General features: G+C 41.7%; 1 protein-coding gene across 4 annotated transcripts in view; it reads left to right on the forward strand.

Moving 5' to 3' along the window:
- The window catches only part of Ints7 (integrator complex subunit 7), a 502,168-nt gene that overhangs the window by 5,070 nt on the left and 471,184 nt on the right, over positions 1-25,914 (forward strand). For all 4 annotated transcript variants that reach the window (XM_075989499.1, XM_075989496.1, XM_075989498.1 and 1 more), the window contains exons 2-7: positions 5-134; positions 831-977; positions 14,530-14,667; positions 21,369-21,415; positions 23,290-23,489; positions 23,908-24,030. In XM_075989499.1, coding sequence (XP_075845614.1) covers positions 5-134; positions 831-977; positions 14,530-14,667; positions 21,369-21,415; positions 23,290-23,489; positions 23,908-24,030 — 785 coding nt within the window. The remainder of the gene's footprint in view (positions 1-4; positions 135-830; positions 978-14,529; positions 14,668-21,368; positions 21,416-23,289; positions 23,490-23,907; positions 24,031-25,914) is intronic.

Consider the following 25,914-nt stretch of genomic DNA (forward strand, 5'->3'; position numbering starts at 1 on the left):
CTAGGTCTGAGGTCTGGCAAACTCGGGGAACAGTGTGAAGCAGTTGTCCGCTTTCCTAGGCTTTTCCAGAAGTACCCATTCCCTATTCTCATCAATTCAGCATTCCTAAAGTTAGCTGATGTTTTCAGAGTTGGGTAAGTCTTTGTAATGCCTGGCATCCTAAAGAACATGTTTTGTGCTCTCTTTCCTTCTGGCCCATTAGGACCTCCTGCCACTGAGGTACTCTTGGTAGATGCAGATTGCATTGCACCGCACTTTGGTATGAGATTTAATGACATTTTTAGCAAAAATAAAAACTAAGGTTCAGAAAGTAATTTATTGGTTTTTTAGGGAACAAGATAAATCAGAACAACCTTATTCTAATACTGTATGTATATTTTATAAGAATCTGTGGGGTTTTTTGTACAGATTGTTTTAAGAAATTCCTATCTCATTTAGTGGTTTGCAGCATGAGATGCATGTGTGTGCAGTTTCTGAACTATGTAAGCAGCACTGAATAAAGGCCCATTTCCTCGTTTTCTGTTCCCACGCTTACCTCTCCCACTCCTTCTCCTGTTGTCTGTGCACTCATGTGCCCTATATGTGTCAGGTCAGACCTGAGCGAGGAAGGTAGTGATGGGTTACCTGGGAGAGGAGGGAGGCCAGCCGTGCCCTGGCCTGGCATTACAGCGGTGCTGCGCTATTGCAGCTGCTTTAGGTTGGGATCCGTGGGAACAGTTTAGCGCTCTTAGTGGTGAGGCAGTGACAGGCTGGAAAGCAGTGCCGCTCGTACTGCGCTGACCCTGTTACCCCTTTCCTAGAGTGAGCTCATTTCCTCCTGTGTCTTCTAGAAACAACTTCCTGAGGCTGTGTGTTCTCAAAGTCACCCAGCAGAGTGAAAAGCACCTGGAGAAGATTCTCAACGTGGACGAGTTTGTGAAGAGGGTCTTCTCAGTGATTCATAGCAATGACCCCGTGGCAAGAGCCATCACTCTCCGGTACTGTGTCTCTGTGTGATCAAAGAAGCGTGGTAACCGTCCCTGCCTGTAAATCCAGGTCCACATCCGTAATGCTGTTTTGGTTGTAAATTGCCTTGCTCGTGCTTCAAGCATCCCGCTATGTAGGAGCTCTGACGTAAGAACGAGGTGGATTTCAGTACAGCAAAGCCTTGGCGCTTCTGAGCGTCTGGAGTTCCTCAGGCAGGCATTGAACTTGGCCTCCCAATAGCTGGGATTCCGTGTCTGTGCCACCATGCCTGTCTTCTTTCAGTTCTATTTGTATACTCGCGTGTATAATTTGAGGGAAATTTTTGGAACTTGGTTAGTTAAATTATCAGTCTCCTTTCTAGCTTTCCCTGCCCATACAGTCCTCCTTGTAACCAGGATGTCACTACCACCCTGAGTTTATTTTTCTGGGTCAAAAATTTTTACTTCCTTGTTCAGAATTAGTTGCTTTGTCATTCTTCTGCCTTTTGATTAAGTTGCTTATCATGTGCTATTTTAAAGTCAGTTCTTGGTGCTGGAGATGCAGCTGTCTTGGTAAAAGTGCTTCCCTGTCCTTCTGAAGCTCTGGGTTCAATTCCTGGCTTCACAGACCTTCCTGAAACTGGGTGTGGTGTGCACAGGGTCATCCCAGCACTCGGGAAGTTGAGGCAGGAGGTTCAGGGTCATTACACTTAAACAGTAAGTTTAAGAGCAGCCTGAACTATATGAGACCCCCCTCCCCCTCAAAAGATTGTTACCTTTAAGAAACTATCCAGCTTGCTGGACGGTGATGGTACACGACTTTAGTCCCATCACTTGGGAGGCAGAAGCAGGTGGACCTCTGAGTTCAAGGTCTACAGAACTAGTTCTAGGGCAGTCTGGGCTACACAGAGTAACTGTCTCAAAAACAAACAAACAAAAAACCCAAAACAAATTATCCAGTGTAGCATGCTTGAGGCAGTAAGTTCATTCCCAGCATCACAAAACAGAAAAGGGCTGGGGAGCTGGAGACTGTAGCCAGTGGGAAACTTAAAATGAAGATATTGGGAGGATGGAGCTCTGAGTTTGAGTCCAGCCTAGGCTACATAGCAGGTGTCAGGCCAGAAAGACCCCATCTATCCAAAGAGAAAAAAGTTACTGTTTAGATGTATATGAATGATTGTCACATTATTTTTGTGTAATAAAAGGTTAGGAAGATTGTATCTCAATAGAATTGATAGAATATTGTGTAAATGAACAGTTTTTCTATATTAACACAGAAATGAATGTATTGTTAAAAATGATTGTGAGATTTTTATATGTATGTGAGTGCCTGTATGTATGTCTGTGTACCACATGCATGCCTGGTACCCTTTGGGCCAGAAGGGGATGTCCAATCCCCTGTGACTGCTGTTACAGTTTGATGGGACTTGAACTCAGAATCTTTTCAAGAGCAAGTGATGGGATCTCCTTCAGGTCCTTCCTGTTAGTGAGTACATCGTCTGTTACTTCAGAACAGTCCTCAAGGAACACTGTCCACAGTGATTATTTGGGAGGGGTCAGTGAGTTAAGGACTGGAGAGACGTGATGTTGAATTGTTCCCATGAGTATGTATGATTTTAGTTTTTATCAGAAGCAATGAAGGAGAATAGTAGAATTCTAAAGTGGACTTTAAATATTTTGAGACAGTCGGTACTTGAGTGTTCCACTCCATGTGCAGCCTTTCCTTCACGGAGCTCCAGCAGTTGGGCCCATAGGGACTATTGCTGCCAATAAAATTGGCAATTTCTAGTAAACTTAAAAGAGATACATTTTATAGACATGGTGTAGGAGGGTCTTCTTTCTATGTGTTGTTTTCATTAGTTGAATAAAGAAGCTGCCTTGGCCTTTTGATAGGGCAGCCGTTAAGTGGGTGGAGTAGACAGAACTGGATTCTGGGAGCAAGAAGGCAGTGTGGCAGACGCCCCATGCTTCTCCTGCCCAAGATGGATGTTCATTAGACTCATGCTGGTAAGCCACAACCTCGTGGTGAACACAGATTAATAGAAATGGGTTAATTAAGATGTGAGAGTTAGCCAATAAGAGGCGAGAGCTAATGGGCCAGGCAGCAATTTAATTAATACAGATTTCCATGTAGTTATTTTGGGCATAAGCCAGCCGGGTGGCCGGGACAACCAGCAGCCCACTAGCCCCGGTTTAAGCCAGTCGGGCAGCGGGAAGCAGCCCACTCCTCATTACTCGCCTGGCCCGCATCTGCCTACAACATAGACAAAATATCGCCTTGTAGTCTTCAAGACTACATGTTGCACTTGAAACTTTTTTTTTTTTTTTTTGGTTTTTCGAGACAGGGTTTCTCTGTGGCTTTGTGTAGGGATAAGTCCCGCCCCTTAGGGGGCGTGTTCGCCTCGGGCTAATGTCTGCCTATAAATTTGGCGAGCGTGCTCCGAGCTGTCTCTTCTACTCTCCTGGTCTCCGTGGGAACGGTGGTTCTGTAAGTCTATTTCTACATTAAAACTATATATATCTTTACAAACTGTCTGCATTCGTTTACGCCGCTACATTTTGGCGTCCAATGTCGGGCTATTTTGCCCCCGACTCAAGCGGGCAGCCCGCTAGCTAACACAGCACCCTCCTGGGTGCTGTTTTTCAGTTCGTGACTCCGGCCCCAGTGCCGAGTCCGAGACATACTCGGCCACACAGGCCCATTCTGCCTGCCTTGGTTAAGTTTTACAGCGGAACCCCACTGCCTGAATTAGCGGAAGCTCAAGTACCTGCAGTTTTGCAACAAAAGCTGCCACAGCGGCAGATTTGGTCTGACACAAAGTGACTTGGCAGGGCAGTGGTGGCGCACGCTTTTGATACCAGCACTTGGGAGGCAAGGGCAGGCAGATCTCTGTGAGTTTGAGGCCGGCCAGGCAGTGGTAGCACACGCCTTTAATCCCAGCACTTGGGAAGCAGAGGCAGGCGGATCTCTGTGAGTTTGAGGCCGGCCAGGCAGTGGTAGCACACGCCTTTAATCCCAGCACTTGGGAAGCAGAGGCAGACGGATCTCTGTGAGTTTGAGGCCTGCCAGGCCGTGGTAGTGCACGCCTTTAATCCCAGCACTTGGAAGGCAGAGACAGGCGGATCTCTGTGAGTTCGAGGCCAGCCTGCTCTACAAGAGCTAGTTCTAGGACAGGCTCCAAAAACACAGAGACCAACAACTGGCAGGAACCGATCATTGCAGGTAAAAAATTTTTTCTTTTATAAATAAAATGTCTGAACACATTACTGTTCAAGAATTTAACAGTTTTTTTAATTGTACCATGTGGGAGATTTTACAAGAGGTGTCTGTCACGCCACCTCTATGGATCCTTCTGGGATTCGTAGTTTTCATTGGCACCAAATGGTTTGATAATAGAAATATGATAAAGTCTTTACGAGACGAATCCAGAATTCTTAAGGCAGAGATAGAACGCTTAAAAACAATTGAGAATGATAACAATCTTCTCAAGAATCAGTTTGAAGTTCTCCAGACTGATAACAATCTTCTCAAGAATCAGTTTGAAGTTCTCCAGACTGATAACAATCTTCTCAAGAATCAGTTTGAAGTTCTCCAGACTGATAACAATCTTCTCAAGAATCAGTTTGAAGTTCTCCAGACTGATAACAATCTTCTCAAGAATCAGTTTGGAGTTCTCCAGACTGATAACAATCTTCTCGAGAATCGGTTTGAAGTTCTCCAGGCTGATAACAATCTTCTCAAGAATCAGTTTGAGGCTCTCCAGGCTGATGTTAAGGAGAAATTCATTACTATGGAAGAGGGAACAGCTGATTTGGATCGTAAGGTTCAGTCCCTCTCTGTAGGAACTGAAACATTAGTGGCTGATATTAAGGAGAAATTCATTACTATGGAAGAGGGAACAGCTGATTTGGACAATAAGATTCAGTCCCTTTCTGTAGGAAATGAAACATTAACTGAGAGAATCAAAACTGCTGAATGTGACAATCGGATTTTGTCTAAAGCTTATGACAAATTGATGGAAAGAGTGTCAATACAAGAAGGCACAGTTTATGCCATAAAAATTATGTCCAAAGATAAGATGTTATCTCTAACGGACAAACTTCATACTTTAGAATCCTCAATGAAGGCTTTGGAACATAATTCTGGACAGGAGATTCAGACATTGCAGAAGGCAATAGTGAATAGAATTGAAAAGATTGAGGAATTTCTAAATTCTGATGAAGAAGAGCAAAGGGTAGAAGGGCAAATTTTAACTACATCTGTGGGTAAATCTCTCCGGGACAATTTCCACAAAGCTCTACCGACAGCTCTACCTGCCTTTCCAGTAATAACAACAGAGAAGGTGGTTGGTTCCAGAAACCCTAGGGTCATCAAGGAGGATACATGGGAGCCTGTCCGTATGAATGACCTCAAGGAAATTAAACAGGCTGTCATGACTTTTGGGATGCAAGCCTCTTTTGTTAAAGAGATGCTAAGATCTTGGGCCACGACAAACAAAGCAACCCCCTTGGACTGGCTCCAGCTGAGCTCTGCAGTACTTGAGAGTGGACCACAATTGAAATGGCAATGCTTATTCAGGCAAGAGGCTAAACTCTTAGAACAGCAGGAAAAAGCAAAGGGAATTGACATTTCCCTAGATAAAATTATAGGTGAAGGACTCTTTTCCGACCCTCAGGAACAAGCTAATTTGGATGAAAACACACTCTCCATGTGTACTACAGCAGCCTTAAGGGCTTGGGACAGGGTACAAGACCCAGGACAGAGAATAGAATCATTTGTCAGAGTTAAACAGGGTCAGAGAGAACCCTTTAGTGACTTTTTACAAAGATTAACTAAGGCTGTACAAATAGGGATATCTGACCCAGAAGCAAGACGTATAATGATTGAGTCTTTGGCTTATGAAAATGCAAATGTGGAATGCAAAAGGATTTTGGGGCCTTTAAAGCTCAGATCAGCGCCTTTGGAAGAATGGGTCTTGCATACACTCAATGTTGATACATTTGATTATGGCACTGAAGCATGGGTAGAAGAAGCAATTTCCAATGGTAAAAGGAGACACCAGAATACCAAATGTTTTAATTGTGGCAAAATGGGTCATATGAAAAGGAATTGTAGACAACGGATTTTCAGAAATAATAATAATAATAATGCATCTTTCAGAAATAATAATAATAATGCATCTTCTAGAAATAACAGAAATAGGAGGACTCAGCCTTCAGGTTTATGTAGAAGATGTGGAAAAGGCAGACATTGGACGAATGAATGCAGGTCTACAAGAGATAGACAAGGCAACCTGATACAGTCGGGAAACGTGAGAGGGGGGGCCTCACAGGCCCCCATGGCAAACATGGTTCAGTCATATCCAGTTTCTGCAGAGAACGTGCCTCATCAGGACAATTAGGAAGCCCCATGCCTACTGTTACAAGCAATAATGATCAGAAAGATAAGTTACGTGTGTTTTGGCAAACTTCTATAAATGATCAAAGACCTAAACTGAGAGTGTGTGTAAATGGCATTTTTATTACTGGCCTGCTGGACACAGGTGCTGATGTAAGTATCATTACCCCGGAATCTTGGCATCCGTATTGGCCTCTTCAGAATGTAAATGTTCAGCTCCTGGGAATTGGAACCCTATCTCGAGTAAGGCAGAGCACGAGATGGGTTGAATGTATAGGGCCAGAGGGACAAATAGGAAAATTAAAGCCATATGTAGCCAATATCGCAATGAATTTATGGGGTCGTGACCTATTACAACAATGGAATACCGAAATTAACATTCCTGCTACTTCTAGAGCCTATAGTTCTGAGAATAATATTAAAAGATATTACAAATGGAGAAAACCGGCCATTCGGGCTGTACAAGAACAAGCAATTGATGTCCCTTCAGAGATATCAACAGCCTTGCCTCTAAAATGGTTGACTGAGAAACCAATATGGACAAAGCAGTGGCCTTTAGCTGAGGAAAAGTTACAGGCTTTAGAACAGCTGGTACAAGAACAATTAGATGCTGGACATATAGAAGAATCTACCAGCCCTTGGAATTCTCCTGTATTTGTGGTTAAGAAAAAATCAGGTAAATGGAGAATGGTGACAGATCTCAGGGCCATCAACAAGGTTATTCAACCTATGGGCCCTCTGCAATCTGGAATTCCTTTGCCCTCTTTATTACCAAAAGGATGGCCTCTCATAGTTATTGATTTAAAGGATTGTTTTTTCACTATACCTTTGCAAAAAGAAGATAGAGAAAAATTTGCCTTCACAGTGCCTACTTATAACAATTCTCAACCTTCGAGGAGGTACCACTGGACCGTTCTCCCCCAGGGTATGTTAAATAGCCCCTCCCTGTGCCAATATTTTGTGAACCAACCATTGCAAATAATACGCAAGAAATTTCCCAAATCTATAGTATACCATTACATGGACGACATCTTGTTATCCGATTCAAACATGGATACCTTGAACAGACTGTTTGAAGAAATAAAGATACTTTTACCTAAATGGGGATTGCAAATCGCTCCTGAAAAGATTCAGAAGGGAGATTCTGTTAATTATTTAGGTTATAAAATAGGTTTGCAAAAAATTAAGACACAAAAAGCACAAATTAGGAGAGATCGCCTACGGACTCTTAATGACTTTCAAAGACTGTTAGGAGACATTTCCAGTCTACGACCAGTTATTGGAATAACACCTGATCTAATAATTCATTTGAACAAAACCTTGGATGGTGATAAAGATTTAAACAGTCCCAGAGAATTAACAGCTGAAGCAGAAAAGGAACTGACAATGATTGAGGAAAAATTACAACAGGCACATGTGGACAGGGTGAATCCAGAGCTCGATTGTATTCTTGTCATACTACCATCAAAAATTTCTCCTACAGGAATTTTAATGCAGAGAGATGATATTATTTTGGAATGGATCTTTTTACCACATAAACCAAGTAAGAAACTGAAAACTTATGTGGAAAAAGTCTCTGAGTTAATTATAAAAGGCAAGCTGAGACTTCGTCAACTAGCAGGCATAGACCCAGCAGAAATTATAGTGCCCTTCACTGCTGATGAACTAAAGAAATTATGGGAAGATAATGAACCATGGCAAAGAGCTTGTGCTAATTTTTTGGGAGACATTAATAACAACTATCCAAAAAGCAAGCGGCTTAACTTCATAAAGAGAACTTCTTGGATTCTTCCTCGAATCGTCCGTGATGCTCCAATAACTGGAGCCCGTACATTCTATACTGATGCCAATAAATCAGGGAAGGCAGGTTACAAATCAGAAGACTTGGATAAGGTGGAACAAAGTCCGTATAATTCTGTCCAGAAGGCAGAATTATATGCCATTCTTATGGTGCTAAGGGATTTTAAAGAACCTATTAATATAGTTACAGATTCACAATACGCAGAAAGAGTTATTTTACATATTGAAACTGCTGAATTTATACCTGATGATACTGAACTAACCTCATTGTTTCTCCAGGTTCAAGATTTGATCAGGAACAGGCTTTGCCCTATGTACATAACACACATCCGATCCCATACGGGTCTCCCAGGTCCTCTAGCACAAGGTAATGCAGAAATTGATCAATTACTGATTGGTAGTGTGCTACAAGCCTCTGAATTTCATAAAAAACATCATGTTAATAGCAAAGGTTTGAAGAAAGAGTTTTCAATTACATGGCAACAAGCTAAGGAGATTGTAAAGAAATGCCCTACTTGCTCTTTCTATAACCAAACGCCACTGCCTGCAGGGGCTAATCCAAAGGGCACCCAAAGGAATGAAATCTGGCAGATGGATGTGTTCCACTTTGCAGAATTTGGCAAATTAAAATATGTTCATCACACCATTGACACTTATTCAGGCTTTCAGTGGGCAACTGCTTTAAGTTCAGAAAAAGCTGATTCAGTAATCACTCATTTATTAGAAGTCATGGCTATCATGGGTATACCTACACAAATAAAAACGGACAATGGTCCTGCTTATGTTTCTAGGAAAATGAAACGGTTTTTTGATTATTACAATATCAAGCATGTTACAGGTATACCATACAATCCTACAGGTCAAGCAGTCATAGAAAGATCAAATCGAACTATAAAAGATATGTTGAACAAACAGAAAGGGGTGGAAAACACCCCCAGAAATAGGCTACATAATGCTTTGTTAACCTTGAATTTTCTCAACGCTAATGAGAAGGGAACAACGGCTGCAGAAAGACATTGGATAATGGAAAAGTCTACTGAACTAAATCAACCAGTTTATTTCAAGGATGTGCTGACCTCACAATGGAAGCCAGGATATGTGCTACGTTGGGGAAGGGGTTTTGCTCTTATCTCCACAGGTGAGGAAAAATTGTGGATACCATCAAAATTAATAAAGGTTCGGTTTGAAGAAGAGAAGCCACTTGGAAAAGATAAATAACAATTCTTTCATAAGGATGGCGAACATACTGATGTGACATTTGAAGTTTCCAGGAAGAAGATGGGGCCCCACAACAACAACTGTACCTGGTTGAGATGACGTCATGATACTGATAGCACTACTACAAGACATGTTTTGGATACCAGCTGCACAAGACGATCCCAACTTGGTTAGCTGAAATGGTGCACATCTTGTACAACATTCTGGCCAGACCTCCACAAAATACTCAGAGACTATTTGCAATTTTAAAAGACATTGATCTTGAAATTTAACCATCATTTTACTTTCACAGGATCCCCCAGAAAGAACGTCGCCCCCATGACAGCTGGAAGTAATTCTAGAGGACGACGTCCCCTCTCCCAGTAAAGTTTACCCCTGGGTTTAGGGACATCATTTAGGGTTTGGGAGGTTGGGGGAGGAATTTTATAAGCTCAGGGATCATTTTGAAAAAAAAAAAAGAGGGAATGATGGGATTATAGATTTATAATTGTGAGTTACTGCTTTTAGACAAATATATTGGTATCAATTCTTGTATATTGAAACAAAGTTAAATTATATTGACTATTGTATGCATGCATGTTTCTATGTCTGTTTAAAACATTTTTATGTATTGACATATATTGTATTGATATATATATATATATTGTATACATTTACCATATTGCAATGTACATTTCTACCTCTGATTAAGATACTTATATAATGTTTGTGCATTGATATATATTTACCATATTGCAATATATATTTGTACAGTGTCTACATTTGGAGGCCATTATCCTCATTTGTTACACAGTTGTTTATTGTCTTAGTCTTTAAGTTAGATAGATATTGAGAATTATATAGATAAATAGTCATCTAAGTTTGTCATTTATAATCAGACTAATCAGGTTCTTTAGATATATAGAGATTATACTCAGTATAGATAGATAATCTTCAACCTCTTCAAAGAGCTGTAGAAAATGGCCTTTAATCTAACTCAGAGTTTCGTGATAGTGAGACACAATTGCTCCTGGCAACACCACTCCATTCCCGAGAGAATGTTGAGCACCAAAGACACTCCACCTGGAGCCTTTCTATTTGGCAGAACTGGCCTTTGGGCAAAGAAATGCCTATACCTCAACCACTGACACAGATACAGAGCGTGCATCAATGGATAAAACAGGACTGTCATATCCTGCCAAGACAGGGTAAGATAGTTTTGAAAAGTTCCTTGCCTTTAATAATGGTATGTCAGTTATGTTAGGCCTTAGCCAAAATTGGTTGACTCAACATTGCAAACGAGACTTTGGGTGATTGCCCAGGTAGTCAGTTGTCTCTGTCAATTGTTGCACATTTTGGATATATCTCGTTTGTTGAGTAGTGTTTATTCCCTTCTCAGATCTTTGACTGAGTTGAAGATTATATAATTGTAGTTACTCTTTACATTATTTGGACTCCTTGAGATAGAATGTTTAGCAAAGCTTTTGTTCTCAATATTGTTTGTTATATTTATTATTTGTTGTTATTGTATGTAGTTGTATTTGGTTTAGTTCTGTCTTATTTAGACAAAAAGGGGAGATGTAGGGATAAGTCCCGCCCCTTAGGGGGCGTGTTCGCCTCGGGCTAATGTCTGCCTATAAATTTGGCGAGCGTGCTCCGAGCTGTCTCTTCTACTCTCCTGGTCTCCGCTGGAACGGTGGTTCTGTAAGTCTATTTCTACATTAAAACTATATATATCTTTACAAACTGTCTGCATTCGTTTACGCCGCTACAGCTTTGGAGCCTGTCCTGGAACTAGCTCTTGTAGACCAGGCTGGCCTCGAACTCACAGAGATCCACCTGTCTCTGCCTCCCGAGTGCTGGGATTAAAGGCGTGCACCACCATTGCCCAGCTACTTGAAACATATTAAGGAAAAGAAATTTGAGCTGAAATTTTGTAGTAGCCTTGGTGTTTGAAGAGCAGCAAAGGCCCTGTACCTGATCTGGAGACAGCCACTCAATTGGGACCAGAGAGGCGCAGCTTGTACGCATCAAGGGTCCTGAAGGTTTTGTCAAGTGAAAAATCAAATACTAAGAAAGTGTATGTATTTATTAACAGCCCCAACTATGTATGGCTAGTGGCAATACAGTATGAGAGTGGCAAAGTCTCTCTCTAGAGAATAATTAATAGTCTTGAATTTTTTTCCACAAATTTCCAGAGAGTTATCTTTTGTCACATCGAGTTCCCCAGAGGAGCCACTGTTGTGACTTTCCCCTTAGGGAGCCTTATGTGCTCTTACAGCATGGATGTCCGTTAGTATAAGACTTCTCCCACTCAGCATTAACCCATTTGTGCATATCAGTAATTTTCCTCTTGGGGTGCTGGCAAGCTGAGACTGGTTCTCCCTTTGTAGCCCAGTCTGACCTGGACTACTACTGATCAGGAACTGCAGGTGTGCACCATTACAGAGTCATGCCTCTTTTGGTGATGAGTATTTAACATTGTACAACTATAGCCTAGTTTGTAGTCTGTTCTCTTGAAGAACACCTACATTGTTTCCAGTACAGCTATAAAGCTGCTACCAGCATTCATCCTTTTTGTTTATAGACATTGCCTCCTGCACCCCAAACTGTCTTCATCTCAAATGTGGCTTTGTAGTCAAAGATAAGCTTTAACTACTGATCCTCCTGTTTCTGTTTCCCAGGTGCTGGGCTATAAGTGTGCACAACTATGCTGGATTATGCAGTGCCTGGGGGTGGGGTGGGGTCAAACCCAGGCCTTTGGGTATTCTAGGTAATCACTCTGCCACTTGAGCTCTGTCCCTAGTCCCTTGCACACCTTTCTGAGTAAAAGCACAGGTTTTAGGTCTTATGTATTTGTTTGCTTTCTGTCTCTTAGACATTCCTGTGGTGCATAGGGGACTAAGTTTCTATTGCTCTGGTGGTGATGATCTGAAGCACTGGGTCATGTGCCTTTGGCCAATCATAAAGTATGCGGGGATGTTTTATTCTTTCTACTCTTTTCTCTTTTGGGAAGCCCACCACTCAGCTCCCAAACAGTCACACACAGAGTCTCAGTGTTACTTGTAAACTCCCGGCCTTTGCTTGGCCTTTTTCTATCTCAGTCCGACTACCTTTTGTCTCTGGGCTATTTCCTTGTCTCACTTCTGTGTACCTTACTTTCAGTCTTGCTCTGTGTCTTGCTGGGTGGCTGGCCTCTGACGTTCTCTCTTGCTCCTTTTCTTTCTCTCCAGATTTCTCCTTCAGTATATTCTCTCTGCCTGCCAGCCCCGCCTATCCTTTCTCCCTCCTCACTATTGACCATTCAGCTCTTTATTAGACCATCAGGTGTTTTAGACAGGCAAAGTAACACAGCTTCACAGAGTTAAACAAATGCAGCATAAACAAAAACAACACATCTTTACATTGTTAAACAAATGTTGCACAGCATAGACAAATGTAACACACCTTAAAGTAATATTCCCAAACAAAGAAGTGTCTGTTCCTGCCTTTTGGCCATTTTCCTTTGTTAGATTGTTTAGATTTTGTGGTGCTGTTTTATTTTAGATTGCAGATGTTTTGTTTCCTTTTGTATCTTGCATACCAGTCCTTTTGCATGACTCTCTCACATAAATGACTGTTGCGGTCCTAACACACTGATGAACTGCCACAACTCTGTCTTGATGTAAATAGCACCACACGCATTTTCGTTTTTGTTTCTGTGTAGTTTTTGACAGGGTCTCACTGTGTAGCCTTGGTTGGCCTGGAACTTGCCACATAGACCAGGTTAACCTTGAACTCTTAGAAATCTACCTCTTTCTGCCTCCAGATTGCTAAGATTAAAAGCGTGTGCTACCATGCCCTGCCAACTATTTTCTTTAAAAAAAAAAAAAAAGAGAGACAAGAAATTGTGTGTGTGTGTGTGTGTGTGTGTGTGTGTGTGTGTGTGTGTGTAGTACGTACTGCATATGAGTGTGCACTTACACATGCCAGGATGCATGTATAGAGGTCAGAGGACAACTCTTATAAAACTGGTGCTCTTGTTCCACCGTACACGGGTTCTGAAGATGTGCCATCTCACCTGCTTCCATATGACTTTCTCATTGAAAAACAATTCAGTAGCATTAATAGGATTGTGTTAAGGAAGAAACCAAACTCTGTAGAGGACAGATGTTAATGAATGTGTTCTCTCTGAGGATGTCCTTGCAAAAGGTTTTGTTTCATGTGGTTGTTTTGGGTTTTTGTTTTTGGGTTTTTTTTTTTTGACCTTTTTTTTTTTTTTTGACTTTTTGAGGCAGGGTTTCTCTGTGTTGCACTGACTGTTCTGGAACTTGCTCTGCAGACCAGGCTTTAGACTCAGAGATCCACCTGCCTCAGCCTCCTCAGTGCTGGGATTAAAGGTGTGTACACTACCACTGCCTAACTTGGACTTTTTATTTTGTGCTAATAGAAGACAGATTTCAGGATTCAGTTCTTTTCTTCTACCACGTGGGTCCTAGAGACTGACTTCATGTTGCCAGCTATGGTGACAGGTCCCCACTGAGCTGTCTGTTTTTTTCTAGGCTTTACTTTCCTCACTATTGCAAATATTGGCTTGAACTGCAGGGGGCATCCTCCACCTCTGGAGAAATCTTGATGTGGTAGTTTACAAAAGCATCATGCTGATATTCATTGATGTGGGATAAAGAAGCAGGCAAGTCTGCTGACTTTGTGATTCTGCTTAATAGCAGATACTTTGTGTTCCTAATATTTTGTTAAAGTGGATTTCTTTATGCAACATTGGAAGATTGACATTTGGATGCTTTAATAATTCAAAAGGTTCTTTTTGGGCTCCGATACCTGAGATGTACTTCAGGGTGATTTTTTGGAAATGTGGCTCAATGTGTCAGAGGCAGGGGAAGAGGGCATGTTTCTCAGTGGTGGGGCACTTGCCTAGCTCGGGTGAAGCTCTGAATTCCAGTACAGGGCCAGGAAGGAAGGAGGGGAAGGGGGATGGGGAAGGAAGTTTAGCTTATGTGAGGTGAGCTATTTTAATATTTCTGTTGTACTTAAGCTTTTGGATGTGCTTAGATTTGAGTCGTTGCTAGATTCCTAAAGTCAATCATTTTAGCCTGAAGTTTATAGAATGACCTAAACTTTCTGAGTCGATATCTAGCTTGCCTTCCTTTTCCTTCACTGTATTTCTGATCTTGGGTTTCTCTGTTTCTGTAGGATGCTGGGAAGTCTGGCGTCAATCATCCCTGAGAGGAAGAATGCCCATCACAGTATTCGGCAGAGTTTGGATTCCCATGATAATGTTGAAGTCGAAGCGGCTGTTTTTGCAGCCGCAAACTTCTCTGCACAATCAAAGTAAGTCCAGGCCTTTTAGTAATTTGTCTCCCAGGGGAGTGTTTGAAAGAATAATCAATATCTGTAGTCATTAAAGGATAAAGACAGATCTAAATGATAAGGTGTGTTTTCCAAGAAGTCTTCAAACATATTAGGGAAGAAAATACAAATGTTGGTCCCAAAAAGACAAGGTCTTCATAGCCTGGTTTGGGGAAGATGCAGTTGATAGCTTTGATGTCTACTGAAGAGCCTTCCACAAATACATCCATGATCCAAAATGGCTACTTTCTGATTGTCTTCTATTGCTCAACTATAAACTGACATTTTCAGGATATCATATGCTATACTGCTGTCTTAGAACAGGGTGTGTGTGTTGCATGAATGCCTGTGTGTACATGTGTATGGACACTAGAGGACAACCTCAGGGTTGTCATAGTTCTTAAGTGATGTTTACCCTTTTGTTTTGAGACAGGGTCATGCGGGCCAGCCAACAGTTCCAAGGATCCTCCTGTGTGCCTTTCCCAACATTTACTGTTTTAGCTGGTAGAGTGAACCTGGGCAAGCAGGATCAGACTAAAGACTCATACAATAACCAACTCTATTCAGAGTATCAGACAATTTATATTCTGAGACTTAAGAGTCACCTGAATAAAGTGCAATCACAAGGACAAGCTGCACGTGACAAAACATGTTTTTCCATAGAGGCCTGTAAATAACAACAGCTGAATGAGCTCACTCCTACCTGCCCACTAGTTCCTATTATACACTCTGAGGCTTACTGTTAATTACAGACTGTTTAGACGATGGCTCAGGCTTATTATTAATTTTTACATCTTAAAGTATCCCATTTCCATTAATCTATGTATTGCCACATAGACATGGTATTACATCATATCTTGCTCCTATGGCGGCTTCTGGCGTCTCCCAGTGTCTCCCAGACTCTTCCTTCCTTTTTCCCTGTATTCAGTTGCCTGCCTAGTTATATTCTGCCCTGCCATGGGCCAAAGCAGCTTCTTTATTAACCAGTGGTAAAAAATCATATTTCCAGCATACAGAAGGACATCCCACATCGGCTACCCACTAAACCTGGGAGGAGTGTGAAAACATTCCAAGAGCAAATTCTGTGTATTGAAGAAACTGGGTTTTAAGGCTCTTGTCTTGTTTTCTTGGAGTTTTCACACAAGTACTCAGAATTCCTCTCACACGACTCCATTCTTGGACTGTGTCCTAACACCTTGTACTAGAATTGTAGGCATACCATGACTGGCTTTTTTTTAGCGTATCTTTAGGGGGTTTAGCTCAGATCCTCAAGCAGGACAGTAACCATCGGAGCTACATCTCCAGTTCAGTAGTATTTATTTATTATTATTTATGTGTTGTATGCCATATGCATGCAAGTACCTATGGAGGCAGGAAGAGGGCATCAGATCTCCTGGAGCTAAAGTCATGGGTGGTTGTGAGCCTCATAATGTGGGTGCCAAGAACTGAACTAGAGTCTTGTGTAAGAGCAATAAGTTCTTTTAACCATTGAGCCATCATAATTTTGTTTGTTGTTTTCTGAGACAGAGTCTCACTATGCAGCTCTGACTGTCCTGGAACTCAAATATATAGACCAGGCTGGTCTTAAACTCACAGAGATCCTCCTGCCTCTGCCTCTCAAGTGCAAGGATTAAAGGTATCAGTCTCTATGCCCAGCCTTGTACTGTCTCACCTGTCTACCACAGGACAGTTTGGGGTCAGGCAAGGGGCTGGAGATTGACACACACACACAGACAGAGACACAGGTCATCCTTGAAACAAGAGCGCCCCTTTTATTATGTTTCATGACAGCTTATAATAGGGCTCTCCTTGACTAATGGCCACACCCTAACTCTTGGGATTTTTCACCTGCAAGTCCACCAGAAACCACTCCCCTGCCATCAGGGGAAACCACTCTCCTGCCATCAGGAACTCATAAGGGTCTTGTGCTCAGAGCAATTGCAAGCATAAAAAAATCAAGTTGTTTACTCTGGCAGGTAAGGGGTCACAGAAAATTCAGGGTCTGAGGGTCTGCATTCCCCAACACAGCCTAGCCCTATAAATTTAAAAATAGAATGTTTACTATGGTATTATTACCATGTTGGACTTATTTGTAATAAAAAAATATGTCGATAATCCCCTGACTGATAACCAAAACTAACTTTGTTTTCTTTTTTTTTAAATATTTATTTATTTATTATGTATACAATATTCTGTCTGTGTGTTTGCTTGAAGGCCACAAGAGGCCACCAGACCTCACTACAGATGGTTGTGAGCCACCATGTGGTTGCTGGGAATTGAACTCAGGACCTTTAGAAGAGCAGGCAATGCTCTTAACCATTGAGCCATCTCTCTAGCCCTAACTTTGTTTTCTGAAGACCATTTCTGGTGATATGTATGAAAGGCCATGAACACATGCATTCATTTCTAAGAACTTAGCTAAGAATGAACACGGTGCACTGATAACCTTCAGGGGAGCTAATTGTACTGTTATTTATATGGTAAATGTTTATTTTTATGGCTAGGCATCTCAGAATATATACCAAAGGTTTGTCTCTGTCTGTACTTTTTAAAAAGTTTATTCTTTGACAGCTTCATCCATGTATACAGTTCCTTTGGAAGAACAGCAAACGCTGAACTGCCCGTCCCATCCCCATCTGTTTTTGTTACTGATGGTGAGTGAGTGAGTGAGTGAGTGAGTGAGTGAGTGAGTGAGTGAGTGAGTGATGGAGCAAGAACTCACATTGATTAACACTGCCAGGGCAATTGCTCATCCAGTGGCTCCAAAGCAGCTTCTAAGTTCAGTCTGAGTTGGGATAAGTAGATAACTTAGTGATTAAATTTATGTATGAGGGTCGTTTTCAGGTAAACATTTATTCATCCCAGATAGGACCCTGGTGACAGACAAAAAAATATTTCACAGACAAAAAAATAGTTTATTGGGATTACCTGTATGAGTGAAGGGATTACATACAAGAGCATAGGTAACTCGACTAGCATCCCCCAGAAAGCCCGCCCAAACTAGGGTGATGGTTCGGGTAAGCTACATCCCTGGAGCATCCTGTGCCTGAGCCAGTAGGAGATCCAGCGAGTTCTGCTTATATAAACTTGACGTGTGCTTATGAATTTCCTGAGTTTCAGGAACTTCCTGATACTTGTCAGTTGTATGCCTCCTGAGCTTTGTAAGTTTTGTTTACTTTCTTAGTCTTAAAGACAGACTGTTTCAGTTCAGAGGAAATCACTATATAACACTATTCTCAGCTAAGATATACTTGTGTATAATAGGAAATCCTGAAGCACTTATGTATGAGAGTGTAAATTAAGAAAATACATAATTTTTAGATCAGTTTTTGTCTCTTGGAGAAATTGAGATTATGGTTCTCTCATGTATCTCCATCAGCATTGGTGGCTTTGTACTATTTCTGTCCGTTTTAGGTATTGCTGAAATCAGAGTAATGTTATATTTAACCTGGCATGGGGGTGTATGGTCTTTAATCCCAGATCATAGGATGAAGAGGCAAGTGATCTATGTGAGTTCAAGATCAGCCTGGTCTATAGGGCAAGTTCCAACCATCTGGAGCTACATAGTGAAACTCTATCTCGAAAAAGGAAGAGGAGGAGAACTTATTTAATCTGTGCTGCTGCAGCTGCATCTCACTTGCTCTCAAAGGGTTAAGATTGTGTGCTGTAGAAGAGTTCTTCCTGGCTTGGAAAGGAGGAACTGGCCAGCTCCAGGTACTTTTAGGGTTGAGGTGAACATAGTCAAAGTACTGACGTCTTCCAGTCACTAGCTAACGAGCCTGGCTTTATCAGAAAGGGACAGCTGTCTGTCCCACGGCCACCAGCCCACTGGTATGATGCAGGGGTGTCTGCCCTGGTTGTCAGACCTGATTTGATGGGGACATGGTGGGGTGTACAACTAGGCCAGAACATCAGGTGACTTCTTTAGTCTCAGCAGTTTTAGTATTGACACTGAGCGTTTATTATTAGACCCAAAAAGGAAAATCAGCAGTCTCCTACTCTGCAGTGTTTGGGCTCAGAGGGCTGAGCCCAGACTTTTAAAGTTTGGAGTGTTATAAAATGTTTGTGTAGTTACTTCATATCCACTGTCGCTGCTCAAGAAGGGGTGGGACCTGGGAGAATAGAGCCGATAAGTTAGGTGGACTGAGTCTCTTGCAATGGCCAACTTTATTCCGAGCTCCACACAGTTTATACCCTGAGGGTTAAAAGTCACCTGAATAAAGTTCTCATGAGTTCAAGCTGTGTACAATCACAAGAGTAAGTCGTACTTGGCTAAAGCCTCTTCCTCCATAGAGGCATATAAAGGATAGTTTAAACATCTAATTGAATAACAATGGCTGGCAATCTCAACTCCTATCTACTACACCTGGGAGGAGCATGCAACCACATTCTAGAAACAATTCCATGTTTTCAAGAAACACATCTCAAGACTCTTGTCCTGTTTTCTTGGTGTGTTCTTACACGTGCTCAGAATTCTCATGAAACTCCATTCCTGAACCATGTTCCAACAGCCCACCATATTTAGTTATCGTTCTAAACACTAGTAACAGATTTTTAAAAAATCAAAACTTTGGTAGTACAGTTACAATTAACTGGTGCTGTGGCCATGGCCCCACAGTGGCCCCACGGACTGCTGCAGGTCTGAAGCGGTGGCCAATGGCCAAAGCTGAGCAAAGAAGGGCTCCTTTATACTCTGAGATAGACAGTGTCTTACTGTGTAGTCCAGGCTGACCTCAAACTCAGGAACATCCTGCCTCAGCTCCCAATTACTAGAACTTCAGTGTGCTTGCTTTCATCTGGCCTGCTGCTACATTCTTAAAAACATGTGTTTGTAGATCTTACTCTATTAGAAGTTTAAGGAGCTGATTTTTAAAATGTTTACCCATCTGAAGATACACAATAGGTTAATATAAAATATCTTTGTGAAACTTTATTAAAAAAACATTTTGTGAGAAAAGTGTCCTTAACATTTTTACAAATGTCTTTAAGGCCTGGCTAAATTCTCATTCATCTACTTCTGCAGTAATATCTGTCAAAATACGTTATTTTGATTTAAAGTATGTGAAGAAAATCCAGTCTCCCAGATAGTAGTGGAAAGAGGAGAGATTTATGAAGGCCTTCCTAGGGTTGTGTGTGATTTAATACCTTGTGAGTTGGTCTGCTAGGAAAAATGGTTCACTTGTGTTACTCAGATTTTGCAGATGTCCCCCGTATAAGCACTGCATTTGTGAAGAGCACCACCAGTTTCTAAACTTCCATGCTTGTGGTGAAAAGTACTTTTTCTGTAGCTGTAATTTTTGCTGAAAGCTAAAGTACTGTAATTGACATAAAAGACTCTCGTGTTATTTGCCTAGAGTTACCAGCTAACTTTAATTCATCTTCCCAGAGGATTCTTTGGCCAAAAAGGCAAGTCCCAGGAAAACAATATCATAACCCATACAGTTGGTGTTTACAGTACTGTGCCTGTAGTATACCACTGTGTGTTTTGAAATTTAATGCAATGAGCTGTGTCAGTCTTGCTAGGAACATTACATAGAGCTGGCTGTGCTCTTGAGTGTGAGTGTTCAGGGAAGAACCGTGACTGGGGCACAGGTGCCGCCTTTGCATCAGGATTGTTTTCAGTGGCGTTCACCAGACATGGTGGATGGATGATGCCAGCGTTGTGCCTGGGTAGACCATGAGATTGAAACAATTGTTACTGATTGTGAAAAATTCAACACAAAAAGTGTTTGTTGTCAAGAATGCCTGTGAAAGAAAATATTCTGAAGTCAGGTGGTGCAGATTCTGGAAGTCCACAAGCATCCTAGCCCCCAGCTGGAGACGGGCAGTGCATGATTTCTTCATGGTGTTTGCTTGCATGGCTGGGGCGCCCTGCCACCTTACCCTGCAGGTTAGGATAGGTGATCTAAGATAACACAGGTGTGCCTCATCACACAAGACATTTCTAGGACCAAGAATGGAGCTTTAATGGTAGAAGCCTTGCTCAGTGTGTGTGAAGTCCTAGGTTCCATTTCCAGCACCACAAAATAACAAAGAACATTCTAGAAAACAAAAAGCACACGTGGCATTAGCTGCCAAGAGACAAAGTCTTCACATTGTCTAGTATGTAGAGAACTCCTGTTGGTGTAAATTTGACAGTCTGTACCTTAGCATCAGGGAATACTTTGCTTAGTCTTGCATTGACTGCAAACTGTACTCCATGTCCAGCACATCACTTAGCCAAGTTTGATTATATCTTTCCCATATTACATAACATTTTATCCCAAGTGTTCTTGGTATTAAGTTTTTTGGGTGATATTTCTGTTAGAGGCAAGAAGCCATGTCTTGGAACATAGTTTCTTTTAAGTCGTTTGGTGTCTGAAGATTCTATCTGTGTTTCCTAGTGCATCTTAGCCACTTCAGTGCTAGGGACTGGCTCTTTATTAAAGATGCATCCTCCGATGTGTGGTAGTAGTGACCTTCATTCTTTGAGACGAGGTTGCTGAGACCCAGACTGAGGCACCACCCACAGGTCTGCATCTCTCCCTAGAGCAAGAAGAACGCTGCCAGGGCCTGCAGTCTCAGCTGTGATTTTGGAGTATTGCTTCTGTGATAATTGTGTTCTTTGCACTTATAAAACTTAATCACATTTAATTTTTTGATTTAATGTTGTTGCCAATTGTCTCAATGTTCTCTTTCCAAAGGGATTTTGCTGTAGGAATATGCAACAAAATCAGTGAAATGATTCAAGGTATGTACATTTTATTTGGTAATGTGAAGAGACTTAATAGGCACCTTGTTAATCATGGTTGTTTGTGTTTATTAGGTATTTACTGTGCTAGTCATTATTTAAAATAATACTAAGTATCTTCTATATGCCAAAAATGCCTGAGGTGCGTAGGGTACAGAAATAAAGCAAGGCCCTTTCTGTCAGGTAACCTGAGTTCTAGTCAGGAGGTTAGGAGCTGTGTGAGCCATGACAGGTACAGTAGACCGAATGTATCAAGTGCTGAGAGAAAACTGGACGGGAGAGAGTACCAGGCATAGGTGACATGGTGGAAGGCAGGAGAACCTGTGCTTTACCTGAGCTGATCACAGAGCCCAATGAAAGGAAACCTGAAGGAAGGAAAGGATGTGACATGCAGAGGGGGTAGCAGTGCAGTGGAACCCAGAGCCTAGGGTTCTGTCCAGTGACACCCTCCAGGTGTCACTGTAACTAAAATCAGGCCCAAATTCTGTATCATGACCTGGTTTCACCTAAATGATAGCTCATGTGTTAATCCCATTTTATCTTTACAGCATTCTTAAGGCACCTCTGGCTATTGCATTGTGTGTCTCAGGAACACTGTTCTCTTTGCCCTCTGATAAAGGGGCATTGCTGTGCCCTGCAGCTTGGTGGTGCCTTAGATCTTCCCACACAAAGGAAATCTGTTCAAGGTTACACAGCTCAGGAGGATCAAGCCTTTGGTCTTAAGTCTATTACTTTTAACCCTTGTGCTGTCTAGCCTCTCTAGAGTATGCTCTAGGAAAGCTTTATTTTATATGTAATTTAAAGGCGGACAATTTGTTCACTTAAATAATTTTTAAAAGCACTCAGAGAACAAGAGACATAGAACTTTAGCCTGTCCCTTTATTCCTTTGTCTTTTCTTCCTTCACCAAAATGGTGTTCCTGTGAGTCTAATTTTGTGACACAAGAAAGAATTAGCCATTCACTGAGCAGGTTTTTGTATTTTATATATATATATGTAAGGGTGTTAGGCCTGCATGGATGTCTGTGCACACCTGCATCCCTGGTGCCCATGAAGGCCAGAAGATGGCATCAGATCCTGTGGAACTAGAGCTACAGAGGGCTAAGAGCCTCGTTTGGGTGGTAGGAATCAAACCCAGGTCCTCTGGAAGAGCAGCCAGTGCTCTTACCCGCTGAGCCGACTCTACATCCCCTCAGCTGGTGGATATGAAATGCCTGCTGTGTTCCTGTGATCTCATATGAAGACAGGGCATACTTTCTGAGTTAAGACAATTCAAGGAGAGTTTTATAAAACTAAGGTCTAGGTAGCTTATGCTAGTGGCTAATGTTGTCCAAGTCCCAGTAATTGTTATTACCCTCTACGGCCCAGGGGCAGGAACTAAGCATCAGAACCATCTTGCTGGTCCCTACTGTGCCTTCCAAAGGCAATGTGCCAGGCATGGTGCACACAGCTTTAATTCCAGCACCAGGAAGCAGGGCAGATCTCTGTGCACTCAAGACCAGGCTGGTCTATATAGCAAGTTTCAGGCCAGCCATGGCTGCATGGAAGACTCTGTCTCCAAAGACAGTTCCTGAAAAATCTACGGAGCTTACTCATTAGTTCTGGTGAAGTCATCCTTAATGTTACAACCATTATGATGTATTGTACTGTTTGTTTTTTTGAGACAGTTGACCTGGTCTACAGAAATTCCCCCTGCCTCTGCCTCCCAAGTGCTGGGATTAAAGGCATGAGCCACCACCACCTTGCTGTACTAATTGATTTTAAATGAAACTTTGCTAATTAAATCAGACCTTTCTTATTTTTACTTAAAAAAAACAAACATGTGAACTGTCATTAAGTGATGATCAGACCCCCGAAACAATTTGTTGTACTCAGGCTTAGCTACGCCCGTGGACCTGAAGCTGAAGCTGATCCCCATCCTCCAGCACATGCACCATGATGCCATCCTGGCCTCCAGCGCCCGCCAGCTCTTACAGCAGCTGGTCACATCCTACCCCTCCACCAAAATGGTCATTGTGTCTTTGCACACTTTCACTCTGCTTGCAGCCTCCTCTTTGGTGGACACACCCAAGCAGGTAATTTCCATTCTGTTTTCCTGCTTATTTATAAATGTACACATTTAGTTTATGATAAACAATAAGAAGCAACCCTAAGTTTTAGTAATGTTAAGGTCTCTTTGGTAAGGGCCGATTGAGTTTCTCTTTTATATTTATAGTCCTATTCATGTGAGCCCTGAAGGACAAAGCATCGGGAAATATGGGGAAGAATGTATTGTTGGTAGGAAAGAAAGGATGCCAGATCCTCTGCTAGAGCCTACAAGCCAAATGGCGCCATTTATGTATTAATAAGAGATCCTTAGTTTGGTCCTTAGCTGGTGGGGAGCGCTCTGATCTGAGGGGAGTCCTTTCTGTAAAATGTAAAATCTGCGCAGCACTCTCTCTGCTGACAGTCTCGGGCGTGAAACTGTTTAGAGTGACTTTGCTGTCTTTGCAGATTCAGCTTCTGTTGCAGTATCTGAAGAGTGACCCCAGGAAAGCAGTGAAGAGACTCACTGTTCAGGATCTGAAGCTACTTGCTAATAAGACACCACATACCTGGAGTAAGGAGAATATTCAGGTACATAGCACTTCAGAAAAAGAGATACTAAACTACCTGAGCCAGGGTGGCACCATGCTCAGGTGAAGTTTCTACCCCTACGACTTCACAATGTGGTTTAAATTTCAACAAGCATAACCTCCAGAGACCCAAGCCAGAGCAAAATCTCTGTAAACTTGGGTCTTGCTGTGTGTATTTTATTCCCTCTGCCATCAGACAGTTGAGTGTTCACATGAGTGCAGATGACATGGGAGGCCAGAAGGCATCAGATCCTTCTGGAGCTGGATGTCCAGGAGTTGTGAACCACCCAGTGTGTGGAACCACACCCAGGTCCTCTGCAAGTTATTCCTAACTACTGAGCCATCTCTGCAGCCCCACCCTTCCCCAAACAATGAGAAGGAAGGTTTTAACTTTAACATAGTAAAGTTACATAGAGTTACAGTATTTATATCTACTTTATCTTTCATCATAATGAAGAAAAAACAATAACTATATATATTTTTCAAATCCATCAAAGACTCCAGAAGGATATTATACCACCTAAGTAAACAGGAAGTGCATTGTAAGCAACTTCCAAAACTCTAGAATTGACAGAGACATCTCGCTATCTCGATAGTCACCCAAAGGTCTTCTGTACTGTTGGGGCATCCATCTTCAGCCTACAGGCCCTTAGTGTCCAGCAGACTTTTTCATGAAACAGGAGATTTCAAAGACAGGTCTGCCTATATTGGCAGTTTGTCAGTCACTTTCTTCTGTGTCCTGCAGAATGTCTAGCAGACTCTTTCCTGAAGCAGGAACCCCAAAGGATCATCTCACCTTTAGGCAATGTTCAGCAGTCATTTCTCTGTGGGTCCTGCATGTCCAGTTCATATAGCATACCATCAAGCAGTCCAGGCAAGAGCAGCTTCTTGCCCAAATGGCTAACCAACACCATAAGGAGCCTCTTTGATGCCCATCATCCTCTTGAAGTAGATTGGTGCTGCCAGGAGCAGATGTGTCTCACTGTCATGAAAAGTCCTAAGTTCTTAAATGTTTTAAATGTCATATTCTGTTGTCTTGAAGATCTGAAGAACACTTATCTATCTGAAATACATCTCTGTACATCTAGAAAAATCTAACTAACATGACTATAAGCTTGACTATTACACATGATTATCTATTAACTTATGTTTCTTAATTATGCATTACATTTTTAAATGAACTGTACAATCACAATCTTCTTATTCGAGAGCAAAAATACACATATAACAAACTTGACCTAAAACTTGTACCAATAGAGCAATATTCATACCAATGCAAATCTCTATGACATATCCCCCTTTAAATGTAAAGAAACATCTATGAACAATATTTGGGGATTTGGATGTAGTTTTCTCCTAACTGCTTCCTGGTGAAGTAATTTTTGGGGGTGCGCACGGCTACCTTTCAGGAGGTCTTTTTTCATCAAACCACAATAGCCTAGAAGGATTCCACAGGTTCTCATCCTCTGTAGAAGCAAAAGACCTCTTTTCCAAAGCAACATATCCTTACACTTAAATTTTGAAGTCAAGAAACCTTTAAAACATATATGTTGGTTTAGCTTAGCAGTCCCCAGAATCAAATGTCTCTCTGCAGTCAAAAAATTCAAAGAAAACACAATAATATACATAATCCAGTCTCTCTGTATATCTTCTTTTTTTTAGACAGCTTATTTTTTCTTTACTCCTTTTAATCTATGACTGTCTGTACTCTGTCTCTTTAAAGACTTTACCTTTTTTAAACCATTTACTTCTTTTTATAACTGTCTATATTATTTTCCTTCTCTCTCCCAAGCCTACGTTTATTTATTAACACTGTGACACATTTAAACATCTTTTCCATCTGCAGCTGTCTTTGTTGAGTATCTGTAACTCTTTTCTGACCAGA

This window comes from Microtus pennsylvanicus, chromosome 10, assembly GCF_037038515.1.
Source record: "Microtus pennsylvanicus isolate mMicPen1 chromosome 10, mMicPen1.hap1, whole genome shotgun sequence".
In the NCBI taxonomy this organism is placed as follows: Eukaryota; Metazoa; Chordata; class Mammalia; order Rodentia; family Cricetidae; genus Microtus; species Microtus pennsylvanicus.